This window comes from Sinocyclocheilus rhinocerous, unplaced genomic scaffold (assembly GCF_001515625.1).
Source record: "Sinocyclocheilus rhinocerous isolate Xijiao unplaced genomic scaffold, SAMN03320098_v1.1 scaffold1204, whole genome shotgun sequence".
Lineage (NCBI taxonomy): Eukaryota > Metazoa > Chordata > Actinopteri > Cypriniformes > Cyprinidae > Sinocyclocheilus > Sinocyclocheilus rhinocerous.
In genome coordinates this window covers 130121-153243 of record NW_015654935.1, presented here as the reverse complement: position 1 = coordinate 153243, position 23123 = coordinate 130121, and the positions used below count along the sequence as shown (strand labels likewise).

Genomic DNA, 23123 nt, shown 5'->3' with positions numbered 1-23123 from the left:
CCATTTTAGAAATATTAATTCTTATGTAAAACTGTTTAGGTTCAGTTGGTCCAGTGACTTACAGGCATAAGTAACTTTATTTTTTCTGTATTTTCTGTATTTATTAGCTTGTATGCTTGAATATTTTTATTTTTCAGTGTTTCAGAGTTTAAAAATATGATCCAGAGTTGCCATTATGCCAGTTTGTGTAACTCAGCATAGCTTGTTTCATTAAATTATAATAAAAGACCAGCTGGATTTCCCACAATTCTTGTATGTGCTGAGCAAGCGAAAGTCAGGGACAAATAGATTTTGTCAACAAACTAGCTTGATTCATGTTAAAAGAAAGCATTTTAAATAATCTATGTTCACATGTATTGGCTTTATCAAAGGCAGAAATAGTTCAAAAGGACTGTAGATTTAATTCAATTTAATTAATCTTGAATCCCAAATCTTTTTTTAACTGCCCATTTGTGTTTTTCATGTAATCGTGAATGCTTGCTTTGGGATTGACGAAGGCACATAAACTGCTCCCCACCATGGTGTCGCAAACAACATCTTTTGCAATATATATCCTAGCGATTTGGGGTTTGGAAGGAAAATGTTAAAAGGGTACAATTGAGCCAGTCATGCATGTTCTGTGTATTCACTCTGCGTGGGCGTAATTCTCCAGAACACTTTTCCTTTGATTTCTTTCAGTTTTCACAGTGTCTCTCAAATGCCAATAATAGACTTGTCCATCAGCCTCTCCCTCCCTTGGAGTTAATTGGAGCTGTAGAGAATCACACCAAGCTCTGAAGTTTGATTCATCATTGGATCACTAGATTATTAGATTAATCCTCCCCAAGATTAATGCCCCACCTGGACCCCCTCTATACACCCTGCCAGGCTGTCCTACCCCTTCAATGCCCCTAACGGCCCCTGGGCTCTTTGATAAGGCTGACCTGTACCTTTTCAAATAAAGATTTTCACTGAGATGTGTGTGTGTGTGTGTGCTCATGGCCAACCACCAGGGTTGTTTGCTTACAGGAGACTTTTGCAGAAATGCGTCCTGAAAATAAGGAGCTAAAAACTCTGATATATATATATATATTTTTACAATAGCAACATGCACGTTTTGTTTTAGTTTAAAAGAAACAGCCATGGATTTAAAAGACCACATACAAGTATCCTTGTTGCAGTCCAGCAATGCTGTTTTTCAATTTTAATCATTTTAAAATGTTTTTAATAGCATTTTTATCAGCAGTTTGCAATGTTCCTAGTTACAAATCTCCTTTCATAAATGATTATTTTACCTTAAAATCATGCTTATACCTGCTGTAGTATATTTCACAATAATCAATATTTGAATTGTCCAATAAAATGTGCTTAATAGAATTCTGCTTGATTTTTGTTTTGTTTTTAACACTAAATATTAACACTAGTGCTTGAATGGTACAATACATTTTGCCTGACAGAATTGTTTTTTTATATTTTAAAAATAGCACTAAATATTAATATTAGTTCTTAAATGGTCAGACAAAATTTGCCTGACATATATATATATTTTTTTTTTTAAATAACACAAACATTAACACTAGTGCTTGAATGTTCAAATAAAATATGACAGAATTTTTTTATATTAAAAAAATAATAATACTAAAATTTAACACTAGTCTTTAATTTTGACTGATAGAAATATTTTTATAGTTAATAAAATAACACTAAATTTAGCGGCAGCAATATTCCGATCTCACTTTCACGTCTAGTTCCAGACTGATTGACACAAACCCAGCATCTGATGCTCCTGTCAGGACTAGCGAGTTGCACATCCCTTCACAGCAGAGAGCAGTGTGGCACAAAGAGTCAGGCTAATGAGGCTTGAGTGGCACTGGCATATACAAAACGCTTGGCATCTCTTGGCAAGCATATCCTTCTATCTCTCTGCTTGCCCCCTCAGCTCTCACTCTCTCTCTCTCTCTTTCTCTCATCATCGCCTTTGCTGGCTCTTTCCGCCAGGCCCATGGTTTCCTGGCAGCGATGCCCGTCTCTGTATGCCATCCTGGGAGGCGTCATAACCCCTCCAGAGAGCTGGCCCCTGCAGCTGATGGAGCCTTTCAGTCCAGAGAATGGGGGCATTGTGAGGAATTGTGGGTCATGGCCGGAGTAGGCGGCAGTTTGCTCATATACAGGCCCCTCACACACTCACACAGGGCGCTTAGAACTGAGAGCCAAAGATAGACATCCAACCTCTCAGCTTTAAAAATGCCTCCTCAGGAAGTAGCTGTGTGAGAAAGTGTGTGTGAGAGAGGTGCATGGCAACACTGGAAGTATGCTTGCAAGTGTTTGTGTGTGTGTTTCCCTTTGACCGCTTAAAAGCTAAAAAGAAACAATTTCACGGCATTGTGGAATGGCGTGTTTGTGTATGTGATTTGGTGCTTGCAAACATGCATTCATTGCCTTCATGTCTGTTGGAGAAAGCATTTTTGATTGTGCAGTATTGTTGGAGGTGTGTTTCTTCGAAGGAGTGAAGATTTTTTTTTTGGTCTGGATCTATTAATTTGTTAAAATATGTTAATTTTAAATACAATTTTAATAAATGTAAGAAAATGCAATTCATACAATGACTTGAATTCACCTTTTCTAATACACCTTTTCTATGATTTTGTGATGTAAAATCCAGGCTGTAAAATGTCATGTGGTGTGACACCCAAAAAAGTTATATGTATGAATGATTAATTTATTATATGTAACAAAATACATTTTTACTTGAACATATGTATAACTTACTACTTGCATGCATACATAGGTTTGTACTATATTTAAATCAGAGACCAAGGCATGTGTGTGTATCTGTAGATAGTGTTTAGTATAGCAACTAAACATCGGTGAAGCTCAGTCAGATACTATAGAGACAAACAAGCACCAGCTCCGTCTCAAAGCTCACTCAGCTCCACCTAGTGGCTTGAATAGGCCACACAATCATTCAGCCATTCACTGCATTTTCACACTAGCATCCTAGGTATACCTCTTACACATTCTCTCAATGCATAGTGCTCATTTCCCCACCGCTGGTAGCCGGAGTGGCCAGATGTGTTTTGGCACATGATGTATCCTTCCACAAGCGTAGGAGGAGGGAAATAGTAGGCTACCAGTGTTTTTTTCCTCGGCTCTGCTCATGCAGCCCATCCACGGACACCCTGCCTCATTAATATTCAGCCACCGGACTCCTTTCTCTCATCGTGCTGCACTAAGACAAAAGAGCATTGTGGAGACACCTCCTGTTTTAATTATGACGAGAAGGTGCGGAGGGGGTGTGAATCGTGGTGTGTGTGAGAGAGAAAAGCGAGAGGAGAGACAGCGAAAGCATTAATTTGTGTGTAAACGTGTGATTTGCTGGTGTGTAAGTCATTCGTTGTGACATTTTGTGTGTAAAGTGTGTATATTTGTGTTTTTGTATGGGGTTTTAAAGGTAGTGTAGGCTATCTCTCTCTCTCTTCCATCTGTAGTATAGCAACTAAACATCGGTGAAGCTCAGTCAGATACTATAGAGACAAACAAGCACCAGCTCCGTCTCAAAGCTCACTCAGCTCCACCTAGTGGCTTGAATAGGCCACACAATCATTCAGCCATTCACTGCATTTTCACACTAGCATCCTAGGTATACCTCTTACACATTCTCTCAATGCATAGTGCTCATTTCCCCACCGCTGGTAGCCGGAGTGGCCAGATGTGTTTTGGCACATGATGTATCCTTCCACAAGCGTAGGAGGAGGAAAATAGTACCAGTGTTTTTATCCTCTGCTCATGCAGCCCATCCACGGACACCCTACCTCATTAATATTCAGCCACCGGACTCCTTTCTCTCATCGTGCTGCACTAAGACAAAAGAGCATTGTGGAGACACCTCCTGTTTTAATTATGACGAGAAGGTGCGGAGGGGGTGTGAATCGTGGTGTGTGTGTGTGTGTGTGTGAGAGAGAGAGAGAGAGAAAGAAAAGGGAGAGGGGAGACAGCGAATGCATTGATTTGTGTGCAAACGTGTGATTTGCTGGTGTGTAAGTCACTGTTTGTGACATTTTGTGTGTCTAAAGTTTGTATGTTTGTGTTTTGTATGGGGTTTTGTTTCTATAAGGCTATATGTTTCTCTCTCTGTCTTTATGTGTGTGCATTTGTGTGTAGTGCAGCTGCAAGTCTGTTGTGGCTTGTTGCCATCATGCAAATTGGCATCTGATAAAACAGCATTGACTGAATTTGCTTAAGGGATGTAGAGGGAAGGAGTAAATAGGAGAGAATTAGTTCTTGTTGCAAAACCCATACAGCCACACAGCATTTCTCACTCTCTCTCTCTTTTGTCTTTTTCCCTCCATACCCAATGAATCATCCCCAAATGAATAAAACAAAATCTTCTTTGAACCTGAAATAGCTTTTCCTTTCTTTCTCTTTTTATTTCTTGGAAAAATATGTGTGTTTGATGACTGACACTAAACTTTGATAATCTAACATTCCATGAGCTCTTGATAGACCCGCACCGTGGTTAGACAATGATATTTCTATTTACATTTATATTTATATTTTTCTGTTTATATTTATAAGGTGGCCTGTGACTGAGAAGTGTATATTGGCACAATGTTGATGATAACTGTTTTATTAGTAGTATTTGTTCTATTATATGTCAGCTGATACTGAACATTTAATAAGTTCAGACTTGTTTCTGTTCGTGATTTAAATCACCATCTAGCACAAATTTAAAATGTTTAATTTATTATTTAAAATATTAAGTGTAATAGCCAAGAGTGTAGTGTTGTATGTATATATGAATTATAAATTCTAAAAATATTTTTAAATTATATATATATATATATTCAATAGTGGTGCATCCCTAGTTTCATTCATTTGATAAAGGGATATTTTGCATTTTTGAGTGTGTAAAAGGTATTTAACAGAGTAAAATTAACAAGTAAATGATCATCAAAATTTGGAGTCCACTGTAAACAACTGTAATGTGTACAAATCTTTGAAATAAAATTTATTATGCGTATGTCAAGAACTGCACATTTTTCTTGTCATGATCATGTCTATACATGGCCTAAGACATCCAGAGACACTTCATGTAACCTTTAATAGTAACCCACTCCATCAGTTGAGCCAGATAGAGCCCCTCCACTGTCACGCCCTCATTCAACAGCACAAACTCAATTAAGACTCAATGATGGCTTCACCCCACTTGACCCATACTGACCTCTGACCTCAAGGTTCACACCTCCCACAATGTCAAGCATGCGTGTGGATATGCTTGGCCAAGGAGGGGGGATTGCGAGGGGGTCGCTAAAGGGCTTTTGTCCCCTCTGTGTCCGGCCACCCTCTCTCGCTAAAGTATGCTGTCAGTGCTTTTGTTATATTCCTTTGAATGTAATGGGCCCTGAGGGAGGGCTTGTGAAAGCAAAAATCCCTTAATCACCACACAAATATGAGTTTAAAGTCAGTTTTGTGGGATTGAAGATATCCAGCTAGTTTTTTTTATTTCTTATTTTTTATCTGAGTTGTGAAGATGTTTTGACTCAGTTTTGGCTTTTAATGATGAAAATCACCATTGGTCACCTGTCAAGTTGGTATTTTATTTCTCATGACTTGTTCATTTTGTTCTTGCTGTGCTCTCCACTTAATGAATCTCTTGAACTTTGCTGCCCTTGGCGGAAGCAGGTGTGAGCTCCACTGTGACCATATTAGTCTGATTCTCTTGTGCTCTGTTCCATTCAGATCCAAACACCTTTACTAGCCAAAGTGAAGAATATGGGAAACTCACATAAGCACCTATTTCTACTGACAGGAGACTTCCTGACCACGACGGGCTTTGTTAATGCTCATAGGGTGAGATTTTAGCACTCTTATTGTTCTGTAAACTATACAATCAAATTAGAATCACTCAAAAGTTAAGAATAAAACTTTTCAAAATTTCAAAAAAAGTCAAAATGACATGTTACACTGGTAAAACTAATTTTAAGGGACTCATTCTTACATTATTAACCCTTTTGCTGTGATGAAAATACTTTAACTTTTATTTTGGTGTTTTTAAATATTGCTTGTAAACCTCCCATTATGCTATATTGTTACCAAATATTGGATTTGATCTTTTTATCAACTTGTTTTCATTTTATTAGCACAGGTTTTGTATTTCTTTGGATTGATCTGAGCTTGAGCGAAAAGCATTATTTGTGGATAATTTTGGCAATGTTCACCAAAAACTGAGGTGCATAAGCTCAGATCAGCGAGGCCAACGATCAATCAGTTCAAAAAAGAAATACAAAAACTGTGCTAATTGAAAGAAAACAACGTGATAAAAACACTGAATTCAATATTTTATTATAATATAGCACAACAAGAAATTTAGAAGGATTTTTTGTAGGCTGGTCATTACTATGTAACAAGGTGGGCAGACGTTTCCCAAAAACACAAAAATTATATATTTGGGGAACTTGATAAACCCTGTGTGAGCAAAATCAGTAAGTTTTAATCCAATGCGATAACATTAATTAGCATTTTTAGATAAAAGAAATCTGGGTCCAAATGACTGGAACACATCATGAGGATTAAAAAGGTTATTTTTTGGCATCCGAGTTTCCATGAAGAACCTTTATCATCAATGTAACCATGTAACCTTTCCATTGTGCAAAAGGCTCTTTATAGTGGAAAAAGGAAACACCGTTCACTGAAAGGTCAGGAATTCAAAAATGGTTATTCTATGGTATGACTGCAAAAAACAAACAAACAAACAAACAAACAAACACACATTTGGAACCTAAAGAATTATAGCTCCTTTAGATAACATTATAGAATAGAATAGAATAGAATAGAATACCGTGCACCTTGTACCTGGACATACTGACACATCCTCAATTAGCCAAATTTCTGCTGTCTTCATATATCAAAAAAATATATGCAAGGTAGTGTCATTGTATTTGTAATCCACTCTCTCTATTTTTCTCGTTGTGCTGTTTGTGTGAGCACTGATCAGAGGGAGGCCTGCAGTTGAAAGGGTCCATGGCCCCTGAGCACAGCCTGCCTGTAATCCTGTTAATGTGAGCTAAAGAGAGGCACTCTCCCCATACAGACAGGCTTTCAGAGAGCACACAGGACTTTCCCCTCAGCACACACTCCCACTGACCCACTTAGAGTCATTCTTATGGGGGAAAAATGGATAAACTTTAGAGGAATTGGTCATTCCTGATTCAGGTCTATTACTAAAAGGTAAATGCCAAATGGGGGGAACCAATTCCTAATAATCTAGAAAAATTTTCTTGAGGTACTTTAGATTTTACGTAACTATAATGCATTGCTCTCAGAATACTGCAGGGAGGTAAGAACCTAATAAGAACATATATGGAATGTTTCTAATGGTTATTTTAAGGTTTTATCAAAAAAAACAAAAAAATCACATAAACAAAAATTAGTGTGCCAAAATTATCTTGATTGGCTCTAGGTTAAAAAAAAAAGAATTTTTGGACTACAACACAACAGTTAGTCAAAGTCTATCACGTGGACTTCAATCTCAAGCGCAATTTCTTTATGAAACCCTTAAAGCTCCATTTCAAACAAAACACACAAACATATCAAGTATGTAAATACCCTATTACGTGCAGTTAGTATTCTTCATTTTGCTGATTATAAAGCGCAATTAAGCACTTCAGCATTAGCGCCTATTCACATCCCAGCTATCCACCTGTCTGAGGCCTGGGAAAAGACCTTGGCGCTGGTTCACGCCGCGGCGCTGTCTCTGTAAAACACTCACTGCATGAATGAAAAGGGGCGTAGAGCTGCTCCTCGCACAGCCCGCGAGCTCCAGGCGCCCCTAATAACGTGCTATCAAAATAAGACCCCCACTTTCTCTTCTCCGTTTGATCCTAGAAAGTGAAACTGTGCTAATAACGCGACGGAGACCATCTGGACTCTTCGTTAACCCTTTCCGCAGTGATTGTTGGCGCCATTAAGTATTCTTGAATTAAACGGCGCCTTCACTAGGAATCAGCGTGATTCGTTGTTTATTGTCGAGCTGAATAAACTGTAGAATTCACGCCCGCGTGACTGACAAAATCACTTAGCATACGTTCTGAAAAAAAAACAACAACAACACATTCCCATTTCGAAAAATAAACAGTGCATTTCTCTCAAACACCTTCAAAGGCTTAATGAAATAACAATGACCTTTCAGCAATATAAATCTTAACAATTTATTTAAATGTCACTCCATACAAATGCAGGTTATGCCGGGTAGAAATAATCCTTGTAAAGAATTTTTTTCTTCTTCTTTAAACCAGATAAACATGTAACTATAACATTTAAAATCTTAAATCAATCCAAATATTTTTTCCTCCAATTTTAGTAGTCATTAAAACATGTTCATCAATGTCCCAGTATTTATAAACTTTTATGTATTTAATCTGTGAAACAAATAATCCATATAAAAATCTCATAGGAAACGTTTTAGAAAACCTGTAAATCACAGAGAGTTTTATGTTGTAGACATTAAATTCCAACTGTTTAGGATTCACAAATTTCATATTAAATTTTAGGAAAATAAAAAAATATACCAAGTGAATACAAAATATTCTTCCATACATCCCACAACAGATTCTCATTGTTCTTGCAAAAATATTCAAAATAAAGAGAAAGCATAAACTGTATTTTGCAGTTAAATTACAAATATTTCTAGAAACTAATCATGAGAATAATCTTGTCCTCTGTCACGGCGCTGTTGAACCATTGACAGCTCTGCGTCACCATCTAGTGGTGTTATAAGGAATCACAGATTTGTTGACTCAGTTGTACATTCTCAGTATTCCTCAGGTAAACTGGGCTAATAATTGTATATAATAACATATAATAATATTAACAATAATGGAACAAAGTTTACCATTTTATTTTAAGAGTGTAAGTAAAATAAATGGCACCTGCAGCGAACTTCACAGGTGACAGGTCTTGTGCAGGTTTATGTAGTAATGAAGAAATGCAACCAGGTGAACGCAGGTAATTTAGCTGTTGAGTTTTTCCATTTCGTTTGGTGTGGCCACTTCGTTAAGCTCATGACCTTCCTCCTCCCCTGGTACCTGAAACACATTCACATTTCCTAATAGCACATGACTAGACTGAGTGTATGAATCCCATGATTCATTACTGCACATTAGGCAATAATGCCTAATAATTACACTGTCAAAGACAGTCAAGGAATCTTTGGCTGAAACAGGCTTATGGAATTCAGCATAAACTCTAAATGCTATAAAAATGATATTGAAAAGTCTTCACCTCCCAGTAGAGTCCATCCTCAAAGCAATGAGTATCTGGAGGAGCACCGTAGATGGGCAGCTTCAGAATGAACCCTGAGAAAAACACAGGCATATTTGTTTGATCTGAGATCAATAAATCACAACATACCTCGCACACATGTATACACAGCGAAGCATGAACAATCTAGAGTTGTCATGATGATAAAATTTTGGTTGATGATTAATTGTAACTAATTTAAGAATTCAAGTTGGAGTTATACAATAAAAATTTATGATTTTCTTAAAACTTTGTAAACAATCACTGAGCATTATCCTTACGAAAATTAACCATGGTTTTACTACAGTAAAAGTGTAGTAACCATGGTTTTTTGGCGTATTGATTACCATTTGTATAACCACAGTTTTATTACAAATACCATGGTTAAACTATGGTTAGTGTAGTTCATTTGTAGTTACCATGGTTTAACTATAGTAAGCATGATTTTTTGGTTTTATTTGTAGAAAAAACATGGTTAATTTTTGTAATTGTAGGGGTGTAACGATATACAGAAGTCACGGTTCAGTACATACCTCGGTTTCGGGGTCACGGTTTGATACGAGTTTGGTACAACAGGAAATGTATTTTTTCATTTATTTTGAACAGACAGTAGTGCTACATTTATGTAGCGTGAGCAGTTTATTTTTTATTTGAATTAGATTGTTTAATTTCAAGATTTAAAGCAAAAACAGAATGGTCTAACTCTAACTTTGTGAAATTATGCTACATCAGACAACTGCACAAAACAAAAACAGCAGACTGACTGAATGAAAATGCAAATTTATTCTCTGACAACAGGTGGGCTTATGGAACAGCAGCAATATACTGTTTCCTTGGTTACCGCTGTAAACAAAGCAGCTGCACTTATAAACACCACTTTAAAGGGGTCATATGATGCGATTTAAATTTTTCCTTTTTCTTTGGAGTGTTACAAGCTCTTGGTGCATAAAGAAGATCTGTAAAGTTGCAAAGACTAAAGTCTCAAATCCAAAGAGATATTCTTTATAAATGCTTCGTCATGCCTGGAGCTGATCCGTGCTGGTCGCTGAGGAAATACATCAACTTCTCGCTGTGAATCGCCGGATCGGCTTTCACCGTGGAAGAAGCGGAGTCCAGCCCGGGGTCGTCACATGTGGTTGTCGCAAGCCTGCCGCCCACTCCTTCGTTGAATCCGCCGGCCGCGCCGTTCTCAAGCCCGCCGGCCTCCGCTCACTCAAGCCCACCGGCCGTTCCTCAATCTAGCCCGCCGTGTGTGACGCTGTGTGTTTCGTTGTGAAAGCTTTGTAAAATGAGCTTTGACCGATGAGCTTTGTAAAAATTTACGCGTTTCAGAAAGGCGGGGCATAGAGAAGAAACAATAATGTACAGTATGTGGAAAATAATGTGTTTTTTGAACCTTAAACCACATAAACACATTTCATTACAGCAAATACACAAAATAATGTTCTTTTTAGCAACGTCATATGACCCCTTTAATGTCCATATACTATGGGGGCTGTTGAATGCTTGAATCTGATTGGCTGATGAATGTTCGAAGGTGTGCAAAAAGTAGTTTCAGGCAGGTCTTGACCACATGCCCTTATCACTTCGCCAACTGATTTCAGTTATTTCAAAGGTCTTTACAGCCTACAACAGCAAAAGAACTAAAGCCCACGAAAACACTGACCAAGCAAATAAATATAGTAAACAACCAGATAAAAACGCCAAATTATTTTCATGTTTTTATTTTGTACAGAAAGCATTATCTTTCTCCCACTCTCTCCCATACAAACCCACACATATACAGTACTGACACACAAAAACACATGCACAGAAACGTGTTCAGTAAAATAGTTCAGCAACTTAAAAGCTACCTGTCATTTCTTACTAGTGAGGTAATATGGTGCTGTTATTGAAGCAGATGAACTGTTACAATTTAGCTATTAGTAGAGACGCTGCTGTCGAACACTGTTGAGAGACGCACAGACTCAGGTAATTCACACACACTTTAATCTCTCCACACAAATTACATTTTGGTAAATGATTGCAACACAGTTTGTGTGCAGTTCCAGAATAGAGATCAGCCAAAATAAAACAAAAAAAAACAAATTTTTCCAATTTATGGCTGGTCGACCAGTTTATCTCTAGAACCTGAAACTTTCCCACACTGATTTAAAACAAGCAGGTGGTTCTTGGAGCCCTTGCGTGCCATTTGAACTCGCCATTCTTGGGTGCTTCTCATTTCTTATTTGTGCATCCTAGTTTCCTTTCCTCACTTCCTTTCCTTTCTGTGTATCCTCGTTCCTGACTCTTAAGGAAGCTTCCTCGCTTCTTGTTCCTCGCGTCCTCGCGGTCCAATTAGAGAATTGAGATGCCCTTCAAGATAGCTGAGTTAGATCAGTTTCCGGGTCACATGCTGGAGGACGGAGAAGCGAGGAAACGAGGAAGCATCCATTTCAGTATTGAGAAGCACCCCTTGTTATGGGTTAATGCGTAGATCATCTCTTCTTCTGCTCTTTCCTGTTGTGACAGTTAGTGTTGCATTACTGTGCACGCCCGCTTTTGGATTGATCGGCTATGACTGACTGTATTCGTTGTCTGACTGCATGAATCGAACCGTGACGTCCGTACCGTGACGGTTCAGGACGAGTACATGTACCGTTACACCCCTAATATGCAGAGACTGAATGTCATTTATTACTAAATATTTATATTTTCTGTTTTTGCTACTCAGTGTTTTTAGTATATGTTTAGTCTGTGTTCCATACAGTGATTATTATTGTTGTTGTCGTTGTTGTTGTGAATATTACAATATTATTATGCAATAATAATATATGTCTGTCCTAAATTGATGATGAAATGAAAATATTTGCCATTTTGCAATTAATAAAACATTAAGCTCTATGCATTTTGCCTTGTTTATGTTTTCAGTGTGTGGCGCAAATGTGCGTTTCGTAACTTTTGCATATTTACTTCAAATTCTCTCATTTGAATGGCACAGTATGATAACAGTGGTAAACTTAAAATAGATCAGATCAGATCAAATGATTGGCCTAGTGGAAGCATGCACTCACTGAACTTTCCAACTGTACACCCACCTGTAACTAGACCACCAAACAGAGCCATTCCTAGTGTGACAGCCAGGGAAATAGCCTGAAATCCACCCCTAGATTGAGGGTTCCATTTCCCAGTTTCAGCATCAGCGAAAACTCTTTGCAATCTGTGTAAGATGGGAAACAGAGGCACATATGTGTCAGTTCTCACACAGAATTAGTTCTGCAATATTTTCAGCCATAACACACAAGTATGCAAAACAAAGCAAAAATATTAACCTTATTAAATAACAATAATTAACATATTAAATATGAATACAATTATAACCATCATAAAAATAATAAAGTGTAAACTGCATATTGTTCCTAAGCAATTAAAATAAAGATACTATTGTGTGACAGATGTATTCATGGACCAAATCAATAACACAATCACAAATCATTAATTATGCAAATAATTACATATATATTAACTACTGACTTACCCATCTCCATATACGCCTGGAGATGCCAGGGCAGAGGTGACGGCACCCACCACAGCTCCCAGAACCCCTGGCATTCCATGCAGGTTATGAATGCCACATGTGTCTTGGATCTTCAGTTTTGATTCCAAAACGGGCTAAAACAGCAGCAAGCATGATACTGAGGCTTCTTGTGGATGTTCATAGTTATGTGTCAAAGAAGTGTGCGCTACTAACCGTGAGGTATTTGTATCCCAGTACTGAAATAGTTCCAGCTAGGAATCCCACAATCATAGAGCCAAACGGAGTCAGCATCATCTCTCCAGCTGTTCCCACAGCAACACCACCAGCCAGTGCGGCATTCTGAATGTGCACCTGAAAAAGACAGAGGCTTGTATGAGGGTTTGTAATGTTGAAGTTTGTAACATAATATCAAAGATGGCCACAAAGGGATACTCACCATGTCCAATTTGCCTTCTGGGTTGACTAGGGCAGAGAAAGCGAATGTAGCCAGTGTGCAGGCGGCCAGAGAGTAGTAAGTGTTCAGGGCGGTTCTGTGCTGGGGGTCCCCGTAATTTGTAATGGCTGAGTTGAAGCTGGGCCAGAACATCCACAGATAGATGGTACCTGAGCAGAACCAAAGTTTTAGAGGATCAAAGACTTTTAGATGACTACAGGCTAGAACATTTTTAGGTATGTAAGTTATTCAAGTGACTCACCGATCATAGCAAAGAGATCAGAGTGGTAGACAGACGAGTTTCTGTGTTTGCTCTTATCCAGGTTTGGCCTGTACAGGACACGGGTCACCATTAGGCCGAAGTATGCACCAAATGTATGAATGGTCATGGATCCTCCAGCATCATTGGCCTATAGATACCATTGACATTTAAATTTTTACTGTTATGATAACACACATAAATGTTTGAATACAAATATGTAAATAGGTTTTGAACTCTTTCTGCAAACTTCAGCTTATTTGTATTAGTTTTCTCTGTGGATGAATGTGCCTATCTATAGGTTAAACACTGCCTCCACAGAAGAATATCAATGCCTAATTCTGTAGCCCCGCCCACTGATTAGCACATGACATAGTAGGGAAATAACGTAAGTGGTGCTAAACCGGATCAAGCAATCAAGCAATAAACATGCCATTGAAGATCGCAAAATATTGTGCAGTGCCTGGTTGTGGAAGAACACAGTCGCTACATAACCTTCCTTCGGATTCAAATATTAGGAATGCGTGGTTGAACTTTATTTTTAATGAAGTTTCAGCTCACGTGAGTAAAACATTGGGCTTTTGTTCACTTCATTTCACCGCGGATTCCTTTGTAAACAAGACACAGGTCGACGCTGGATTTGCAGAGAGACTGATATTAAAAAGCAATGCTGTGCCGTCTATATTGGATACGACAGGAATGGCGCAGCACACTTATATGAGTAAAAATATTTGTATTATCGTGTCACTATCGCTTTGTTAGAGATCACTTGATATGTCCTAATTATGTGTACGTGTCTAACAAAAGTCACAGAAGGCTCCAACTATGAAGGACGTAGCTTGTCAAACAGACACAGAGAAAGTTAGTTTACTAGGCAAAACTGTTATCCAATCATAGCAGTGGGCATTTAAAAAAAGCCAGTTCATGAACCCTTTAAATGTAAAGTAAATGTGAAGTACTCAAATGTAATCTAGTCTTTATTATGCATGTAGGAAATTTTAGAAGCTCATAATATATTGGTACCATTTCATTTATTAGCCACGATTAGAGATTATTAAAATTTCTTGTATCAGTCAATATTGGATATTCAATTGTGCAAGCTTTATTTTTACATTTAGATCACCTTTTTTTTTTTAGAAAATTAAGTTATTTATGTGAAAATCAAATTTAGTAACAATTTGCTAAATCTTAAAATTCCAATGACCTTTTTTCTGGTGCTTTTGTAGATAACACAGAATAGTGTGTTCACACTTACCCCAAGCATAGAAAGCAGGATGAACTCGTTGACGGCGAACAATGTCACCTCAAAAATAGCCATTACAAGTAGCTGCACAGGACTGGTCTTCCCCAAAACTGCGCCAAAAGAGATCAGCACAGAACCAGTGCAGAAGTCTGCATTTATCATGCTGCAGAACAAACATATTCACAGTGAGTAATTATAAATACAGTAGTACATGTGCCTGTGAGTCAGGGGCTGCACAGTCCACTTGGTGGCGCTGTGTTCAGCTGCAATTCACTTTACACACAAGGCCACAGCAGCAGGAAATGTGAAGCCTCACCTAATACTTACACGAACACACAAATACATCATTTTATCTGTCCTTTTTTCATTAATTACCATTTACTGAAGTTATTAGACTGTTGTAGCCCATTTGTTTTCTTTGATAACAAATCTTTATTAGCCACTACTGCTGCTGGCCTTCAGACATCACCAGTCTCTTTAAAATACAAATTACTGGATGTAGGAAACAGAAATGTATGAAGTCTGATATGTGTGGTTCAGGTTTTACCTAGTCACGCCAACATGGATCTTGCCATGGTGCATGCCGTGGAAAAAGCCCTGCATAAGTGTGGCCCACTGTAGGGAAAAGGCTGCGATGAGGAAGTTAAATCCGACACTACTGAATCCATAACGCTGCAGAAATGTCATTAGGAATCCAAAGCCCACGAAGATCATGACATGAACATCCTGGAAACCTAAAACACACAGTCAGTTAGCTGTTTTCCTATTCTTCTCCCTCACATTCCCATAGTTTTACATTTTAATAGTAATTTCATAAACTGTAACTGCTCACTGATATGTGTGTAAACACATACGGAAAGATATTTTTCATGACACAGGTACTTAGCAGCACCATTCAGGGCCAATTTTACACTATGGGTACACTGAACCCAACATTAACCCCTGTGTTCTTCTCTGTGTAGAGCCATTCATTCACCCATTTCACTTCTTTTGACACAATTACACTGTTGCCAAGCAGCTAGCCATTGACCTGGGCACCAATGAGGATGGCATAGCCTCTGTGGGCAACTGTCCTTCATACCTCTCACACTCACTCTTCTTTGGCACCCTATAAATAAGTCTATGAGCTCTATGTGTAAGCTGAGTTTATTGTAGGACAAATAAGTCTTAAAATGGATAGTTAACTAGTTAACCCAAAATGATATTAATGTCTCTCCAAACCTGTATGAATCTATTTCTTTTTTTTATGGTCCATACAATAAAACGTCGATGGGGTCCAACCACTTTGCATTCAAAGGAAGAAATAAATTCATATAGGTTTGAAACAACATTATGGTGAGTACGTGATTCATGAATCATAAATCATTTATGGGTGAACTACCCCTTTAATGAAACCAATAAGTGCATTGTGAAGCAATGTATTTGCATCCGTACAAAGCAGACAACCTAAACTGTGATCTGCAGAGACCTGTCAAATAATTACAAAACATTATAATTTATTGTATTTGAACACATAATATATAAAAATGTGATTCATCAATCGTCGTATACCCCTGAATGCAGTCCTGCTGTTGAGCAGTGGCAATCAAAACAGATGCGACCACACCCATAAAGGTGAAGATGCATATTGTTGAAGATTAGTGACTAAATACTGTACAGACAAGATGTCTTTTACAAGACCAGTGTTTCCCACACATGGATTTTACTTGGGCGGCCCACCCAAGTAAAGTCTATGAATAGCGCACATTTATGCCAAGTGATTGCTTATGAACTCGAGTTAATGAATTATGAAAATGTCTACTTTATGACCTTTATATATTATGTTTTAGACAGTTGTAAGAATGCATATTTTATCTCTCATCTGAAGAATCAGCCTGCAATAATATAGAAATGTCAAAATAAGAGTCCCTGGGTATTTCTGGCTTGTTTATAATTAAAAGTCACACGTTTTTTTTTCTTTCTAGGCATTATTGGTATTTTGGTTACACAATAAATTGTATTTAATATAATTTCCATTTAATTCATAGTAAACTATTGTAGTTTCTGGCTGGGATGCTTCCCCACAGGAAGAAAAGTCAAAGAACATCCTTTGACATATTACTCAATATATAGATTTGACTAGTATCAGTAAAATCTGAGAGAGACACTATATGATAAAGCAAGGAGAACTCTACCATTTAAATGCTGTGATTTTGCATAATTTACAATGAATTATCATTTATAATGAGTATGTAATTAAATGTAATAGTAGCCTATGTAATTATAAAAAATATTGTTAAAAATCACATATTATTTGTTATTTGTCACATGTAGAAGACCATTTTTGTGCCGTGGGTAATAGGAGGATTTTCAAACCTGATAAGTGAAGTCTGTGAAATCTGTCATGATTTATGTGAGTCACATGTAGGTGTGTCCTGGGCTTGCAGTGCAGACACAATAATGGAATACAGTAAATTTAATTAAGTCTGGTGCTGAGGGTAAGTTTAGTGCAAGATTAAAGGACGAGACAGTTTTAGTAAAGCGAGGTGGGTGGGAAATTCAATTACGGTTGAAATTTGATGACAATTGCACAAAGACAAGCACAAAACAAGCAATAAGTCAAGCTTTTAAAGACATCAAATTCTGAATGAAATGTAAACATGCTTCACTTAAACCAGTCAGACCACTCAAACACAAGTTACACAGTTTAGGCCAATGCTCATCTGCAGTTCAACCAATCAAACACATTCTTCGGTTATCAAGTTAAAAGGCACCACATGTGTGTTTCTACTGGTGAACTCACAAGCTTTATAGATCCATATTATTTTTTTAATAATTACCCAACTATATATATATAGTTATATATGTTAATATGTTCTCAACAATGAGTATTGAATATAAAACCCAGCCCTATTTTTTCATTTAAAAGTGTCACTTACTGGGATAACGATAGTAGAACTCATTCTCATAATCATCTCTAGTAGCACTATGGCTTTTGTTTGCATTCCACAGCTTGGCATGAGTATCATCGTTATACTCCACCAGCGCTCCAAAGAGGATGATGAGGATGACTTCCAAGATGATGCATAACAGCGGCAGCCGTAGCCTCATGTTAGTAGACTCAGCCATGGTGCTTCCCCTTTGCTCACTCTCTTTCCCCTTTTCCCCCAGAGGTTTCTGGAGCAGGGCACAGGCTCTGATGGGTCTGGAGGCAGAGTGCAAGAGAACATTAGCTGACACAAGTCTTTTTATTGTTAGTTTGGCCACTTGATGATCTTGGTAACGCCCACCTGCTCTCTCAAGTCTGCTGATTTGCAGCAGTTCTGAGCTCCTCCCTCACCTTTGTGCTCATGAGGTGCACGAGGAGTATATTTTGGGCCAATGAGAATATTCAAGTAAAATGTGAACAATGCTATTATAACAGAGCGATTTTTTTAACAGAAAGATCAAAGAGATCGTAAAATATTTGTGTGGAAAGGTGAAAAATTAATTTCTGGATTTTTCACTGGATATGGGAGGCATTAAGTGGCTAAGTGTAAATGGGTTCAGTGTATTGAGGCCAATAATGATCAATAGTGTGCCATTAATATTGCCAGTGTGGGATGTAAATAGAAGTCAAAGGTGAGGCATGTCTCATATTTGAACATGGTGGCAATATGTTTTATCCACATTTAAGTGGATAAACCTAACAATTACAAACACACATTTTTTCCCCCACCAGATCTTTTTTTTCCCCAGGATTCACTTTCAAACACATTCCACAACCGACACATAAATTTTGAATTGACAAGGACATGAACTCAAAACCTTCAGTATTGGTACTGATTGATGAATAGTATCTGTCTTTGTGACAGCTGGCATTTCAGCTAGAGATTGGATATGAAACTGCAAGTGATGTAATGACCTGAACTGTTTGCCTCAGATATAAAATGATATGATATAAAGATATAATGATATCATTATATAATATAATGATATATATTATATATTATATATATATATATATCCACTCATGATATAATGATATCATTATATAATATAATGATATATATTATATATTATATATATATATATATATATATATATCCACTCACACACAAAAGTTTGGGTTGGTAAGATTTTTAATGTTTTTGAAAGAAGTCTCCCATATATATTTGATCAAAAATAAAGTACAAATGGTTATATTGTGAAATATTATTACAATTTAAATTAACTGTTTATATATATTTTAAAATGTAATTTATTCCTGTGATTAATTTTCACCAGCCATTACTCCAGTCTTCAGTGTCATGTAATCCTTCAGAAATCATTCTAATATTCTGGCCCCAATCTTTTGAATGGTAGTGTCTATATATATTAAATAATAGTGCAAAAATATTAGTAAGCGTACATGTGTGTAGGCAGGAGTAACACTAGAAAATGTAACATGACATTGTCGAATCCAGCAAACATCCCACTGGCTGGTTTAAACTGTTTCTAAATTCACAGGAATCATTTACACTGTGATGTTTATACAACACCGTTGATAAAGGCCTACAAAGGAAATCTGCAAATCCAGCACTCTGGCTGACAAGGGCAACTTAAAGGAAAACATACAAAAAAAGAGGGTTTAATCCCTCCTTGCACTCTTGTGGCTGAAGTATGATAAGAAGATGAGAAGTAATTCTACACGGTTTGGAAACAAAATAAACAAACAAGAAACTTTTGAGTGTTACCTTTTTGTGTGAATGTGTTACTCTCCAAACCGCCAAACTGACATCATCAGAGAAGGAACATCATTTCAAAAGGGAAGCAAACTTTTAGATTTAAGCTAAGATTCAAATTTCAAAATTTTTTCTTTTTTCTGTGGATTAACTTGCACAGATTAACCACAAGACTACTAATGTGTGCTAATAAAGAAAATAGGGTCAGTTTTGATTTAATGTGGCCTTTAACAAGCTGACAAAATGTTAAAACAGCTTCACCAAAAATGAACTAAGAACTATTTAGGCACAGCTTTCTGGACTAACCCGAAAGCTACACCCATCAAGTGTCACTTTGACCCTTCTGGTCAACAGTGCTTGACCTTTCACCATCTCTTTCACCTCTGCTTTTATCTATAAGTAGCTGAAGAATGTGTACAAGTCCTTTCTCAAATCACACTTTTCCCTTTCAGACTGAAGCCTTGTGAGAACGCTGATATCTCAGGTACCAATGTTTCAAGCTCAGAAAAAGTGTCTTGGATACGTTTGTAGGAAATAATAATATGATAAGTGCACTCTCTCCTGTCTGAAGTGCTTTTAACGGAGAGTGAGAAAAAAACAACACGACAAAACCAATCAAAAGAAGCAGTGTAGCTCTCATGAACAGAAGTTTTAACAAGACAAATATTCTCCGTGTGAACCAGCACATTGTACACCAGAGGGAAATTCATGGTGCAGGAAAAATCAAGTCAAACCTGTACTCCCACTAAAGTCTGTCACTGCTTTGGGTGCAAACGACAAAACTGAACAATTCTTGAGTGTTCAAAGAGGTGAACATGGTGGTAAAGGCCTGTAGCTAAATCCGTACAAGAAAACGCCACTTCCAAGAGATTCTCTTCGCCATCAACAAAGCTACTGCCCAGTGGGGTCTGTTGAAAGATCTCAAGATCCCGTACTCCAGAATTCCTTTACACGCTGCTACAGGCCCTGGTACACACATACATTCATCATCTGATATTGTACGAGAGAAAACAGTTAACTTAAACTATAACCAGTGAACCGCTAAATGTCTTTCAGAAACTGAATGTATACTTTTATATAACTGGCATGAAGGAATGCCAAGTGTTCTCTTTCTGACAAAGGGGGAAAAAAATAACATTCTTTATCCAATGATGAAGAGCTGCAGCAACCATTAAGGAAGCAGACAAAAATGATTGTGTTGCATCAATGCAGGACAATTGTGAAGATCGATTTGATCTCCAATTATTTTAACAACTACTGATAGGAAGGTCTATATCCTTAAAAACTACAGAAGTCATATCTGAACCCATTACATTATGTATTAACTGGGAGTGAGTGACCTCGTAAAAGTGTTTAGAAACATCAACAAATGTCTTATATTGACAGTAAACAAACAAGAAGCCTACGTGCCCCTCTTTGAGTCAGAGAGCAGCCTGAGGGTAAGGACAGGACTGTTACCAGGGCATGACAAGTCATTTCACCTTGTCTCTTTAAATTCAGTCTTTAAAGGGATAGTTCACCCAAAAATTAAAATGTGATGTTTATCTGCTTACCCCCCAGGGCATCCAAGATGTAGGTGACTTTGTTTCTTCAGTAGAACACAAACAAAGATTTTTTACCTCAAACCCTTGCAGTCTGTCAGTCATATAATGTAAGTGAATGAGAATCACGGCTTTGAGAGTCAAAAAAACATACACAAACATAGGGCTGGGCGATATGGCCAAAACAATTATCACGATTTCTTTATTTCTTTCAAGTTTAAAGCCAGATTTTTGCTCCACAATGAAGTTGTAGAAACCAGACCATTAATTTTCCTTAACAAAATAAATAGAAAAATAGAAAAATTAATTTCTTAGTTTCTGCGTGTTCTAATGAGTGATATTGTTTCAAATCAAGAAACAGGTTTAGCTTGCCTGATAATATTAATAATAATAATATCAATTTTTTGTCTCTTAGAAATGCACATTTGATAGTAGCTTGAGCTAGAACGCAGAGGTAACTTTTTGTTCATTATCAAAATCAGTAACATCTGTAAAAATCGTAGCAACCTCAGTAGTCTTCCATAGTAGCGTACATTTAAATCATGATAAACAGTGAAAACCACACATATAGCACCTCAATACCATGGTAAAAATATAACTATATGGTTTTTAGGTAGCCTGTCTGTATGAAAAACAGTAGTCTAAATACATTCAGTATAAATGTACACATGCTATAGCTTAATCACAAATACATACTATAATTATATACCATTACTCCTGTAATAAAATTCAATGTGAATATCCGACATTTGTGCCACCATACCATGATGCATGGTATTGAGTGTTACTACAGTAAATCCATGGTAAATGATGGCGATGTGTAGGTTCATTCGTGCACACAGTGTTTCTCCTCTTTGGCTTTGAACTAGTTTAAATCACCGAGTCATTTGTGTTCATCGCTGAGTTTAAGCGCTTCACACTGGATCTCACAGCGCTGCTTAGAGCTCACGTGAGCGAGTAAACGCATCTGCTCTAGTGAGCTCACGCTGCGCGGCCATTTTGAACATTGGTCTGAGCGGATAAACGGTCCGTGTGGCGCAATTCAAATGAATTGCACTGTTTCGTTCCGCTTTTGGCACATAAACGTTATATCGAACATTTATCGAACTCTTCATATTGTTTTATCGAGGAAAATTATATCGCGATAATTATCGTTATCGAATTATCGCCCAGCCCTACACAAACAAAACCAAATTAAACCATGCGGCTCGTGACACTCCTAATTGAGATTGTAGATAGAGTGTCAATGGTCAATTTGAGAGATAGGTGGGGATAACGCACTTATAAGTCTGCGATCCGCCGTAAAGCAAGAAGAAGAAGAAGACGCGTAACGCGCTGGCTGTTGAGGACGCGCTCAGGACGCACTCAGGACAGTTTGGACATTGCGTGAATCAGAGATTAAAAACGATATAAATACTGTTCAGTTTCTTGCACAGGGCGATCGTTTCGTGTCTTTACACATCAATGTATAGTCACGAGCCGCAGGGTTTAATTTGGTTTTGTTTGTGTATGTTTTTTTGACTCTCAAAGCCGTTATTACCATTCACTTACATTATATGACTGACAGACTGCAAGTTTGAGTTAAAAATCTTTGTTTGTGTTCTACTGAAGAAACAAAGTCACCTACATCTTGGATGCCCTGGGGGTAAGCAGATAAACATCAAATTTTCATTTTTGAGTGAACTATCCCTTTAACATAAAATGTTTGCACACAATCATTTTATGCTATGGAGGTCTTGGGCATGTGATCCTGTCATAGGTACCTAATATATGAGATCAAGCAACACATAGAAATATATTTCAGTTTCTTTTATATCTATCACTATTCACACAATAAACTACATGCTACAGTAAACGATAGGGTTGGGTATCGTTTGGATTTTATCGATTCCGATTCCTCTTATCGATTCCGATTATTTTCGATTCCCAGTTTCGATTCCAATTTGATTAAATAATGATATCAAACATTTATCCTGTGTTTCTTTTTTGCAAACCATTTATTGGAGCTGAATACCATGAACAAAAATCAACAGGCTACATAAAAACTCTTTAAGAGCTGTTTGTGTGCAAAATAGAACTGCATGATTCTGGATAAATTTCGTTTTTTTCCCCTTTTTTTCCTCCAAATGGAAGTTGTGGTTCTCTCATGATTCTGAAGAAAAAAAACATTAG

At 37.4% G+C, this 23123-nt stretch overlaps 1 protein-coding gene across 1 annotated transcript; it reads right to left on the bottom strand.

The window, feature by feature from the left end:
• Nucleotides 1-8183: 8183 nt before the first annotated feature.
• On the bottom strand, nucleotides 8184-17944 carry rhbg (Rh family B glycoprotein). The gene is made up of 10 exons (XM_016524623.1): nucleotides 17647-17944; nucleotides 15276-15462; nucleotides 14741-14891; nucleotides 13489-13636; nucleotides 13230-13396; nucleotides 13007-13144; nucleotides 12794-12927; nucleotides 12354-12475; nucleotides 9259-9332; nucleotides 8184-9062 (listed from the first exon to the last, which is right to left on the bottom strand). The coding sequence occupies exons 1-10, from the start codon at nucleotides 17834-17836 to the stop codon at nucleotides 8988-8990; spliced, it is 1386 nt and encodes a 461-aa protein (XP_016380109.1). The 5' UTR covers nucleotides 17837-17944; the 3' UTR covers nucleotides 8184-8987.
• Nucleotides 17945-23123: the final 5179 nt, after the last annotated feature.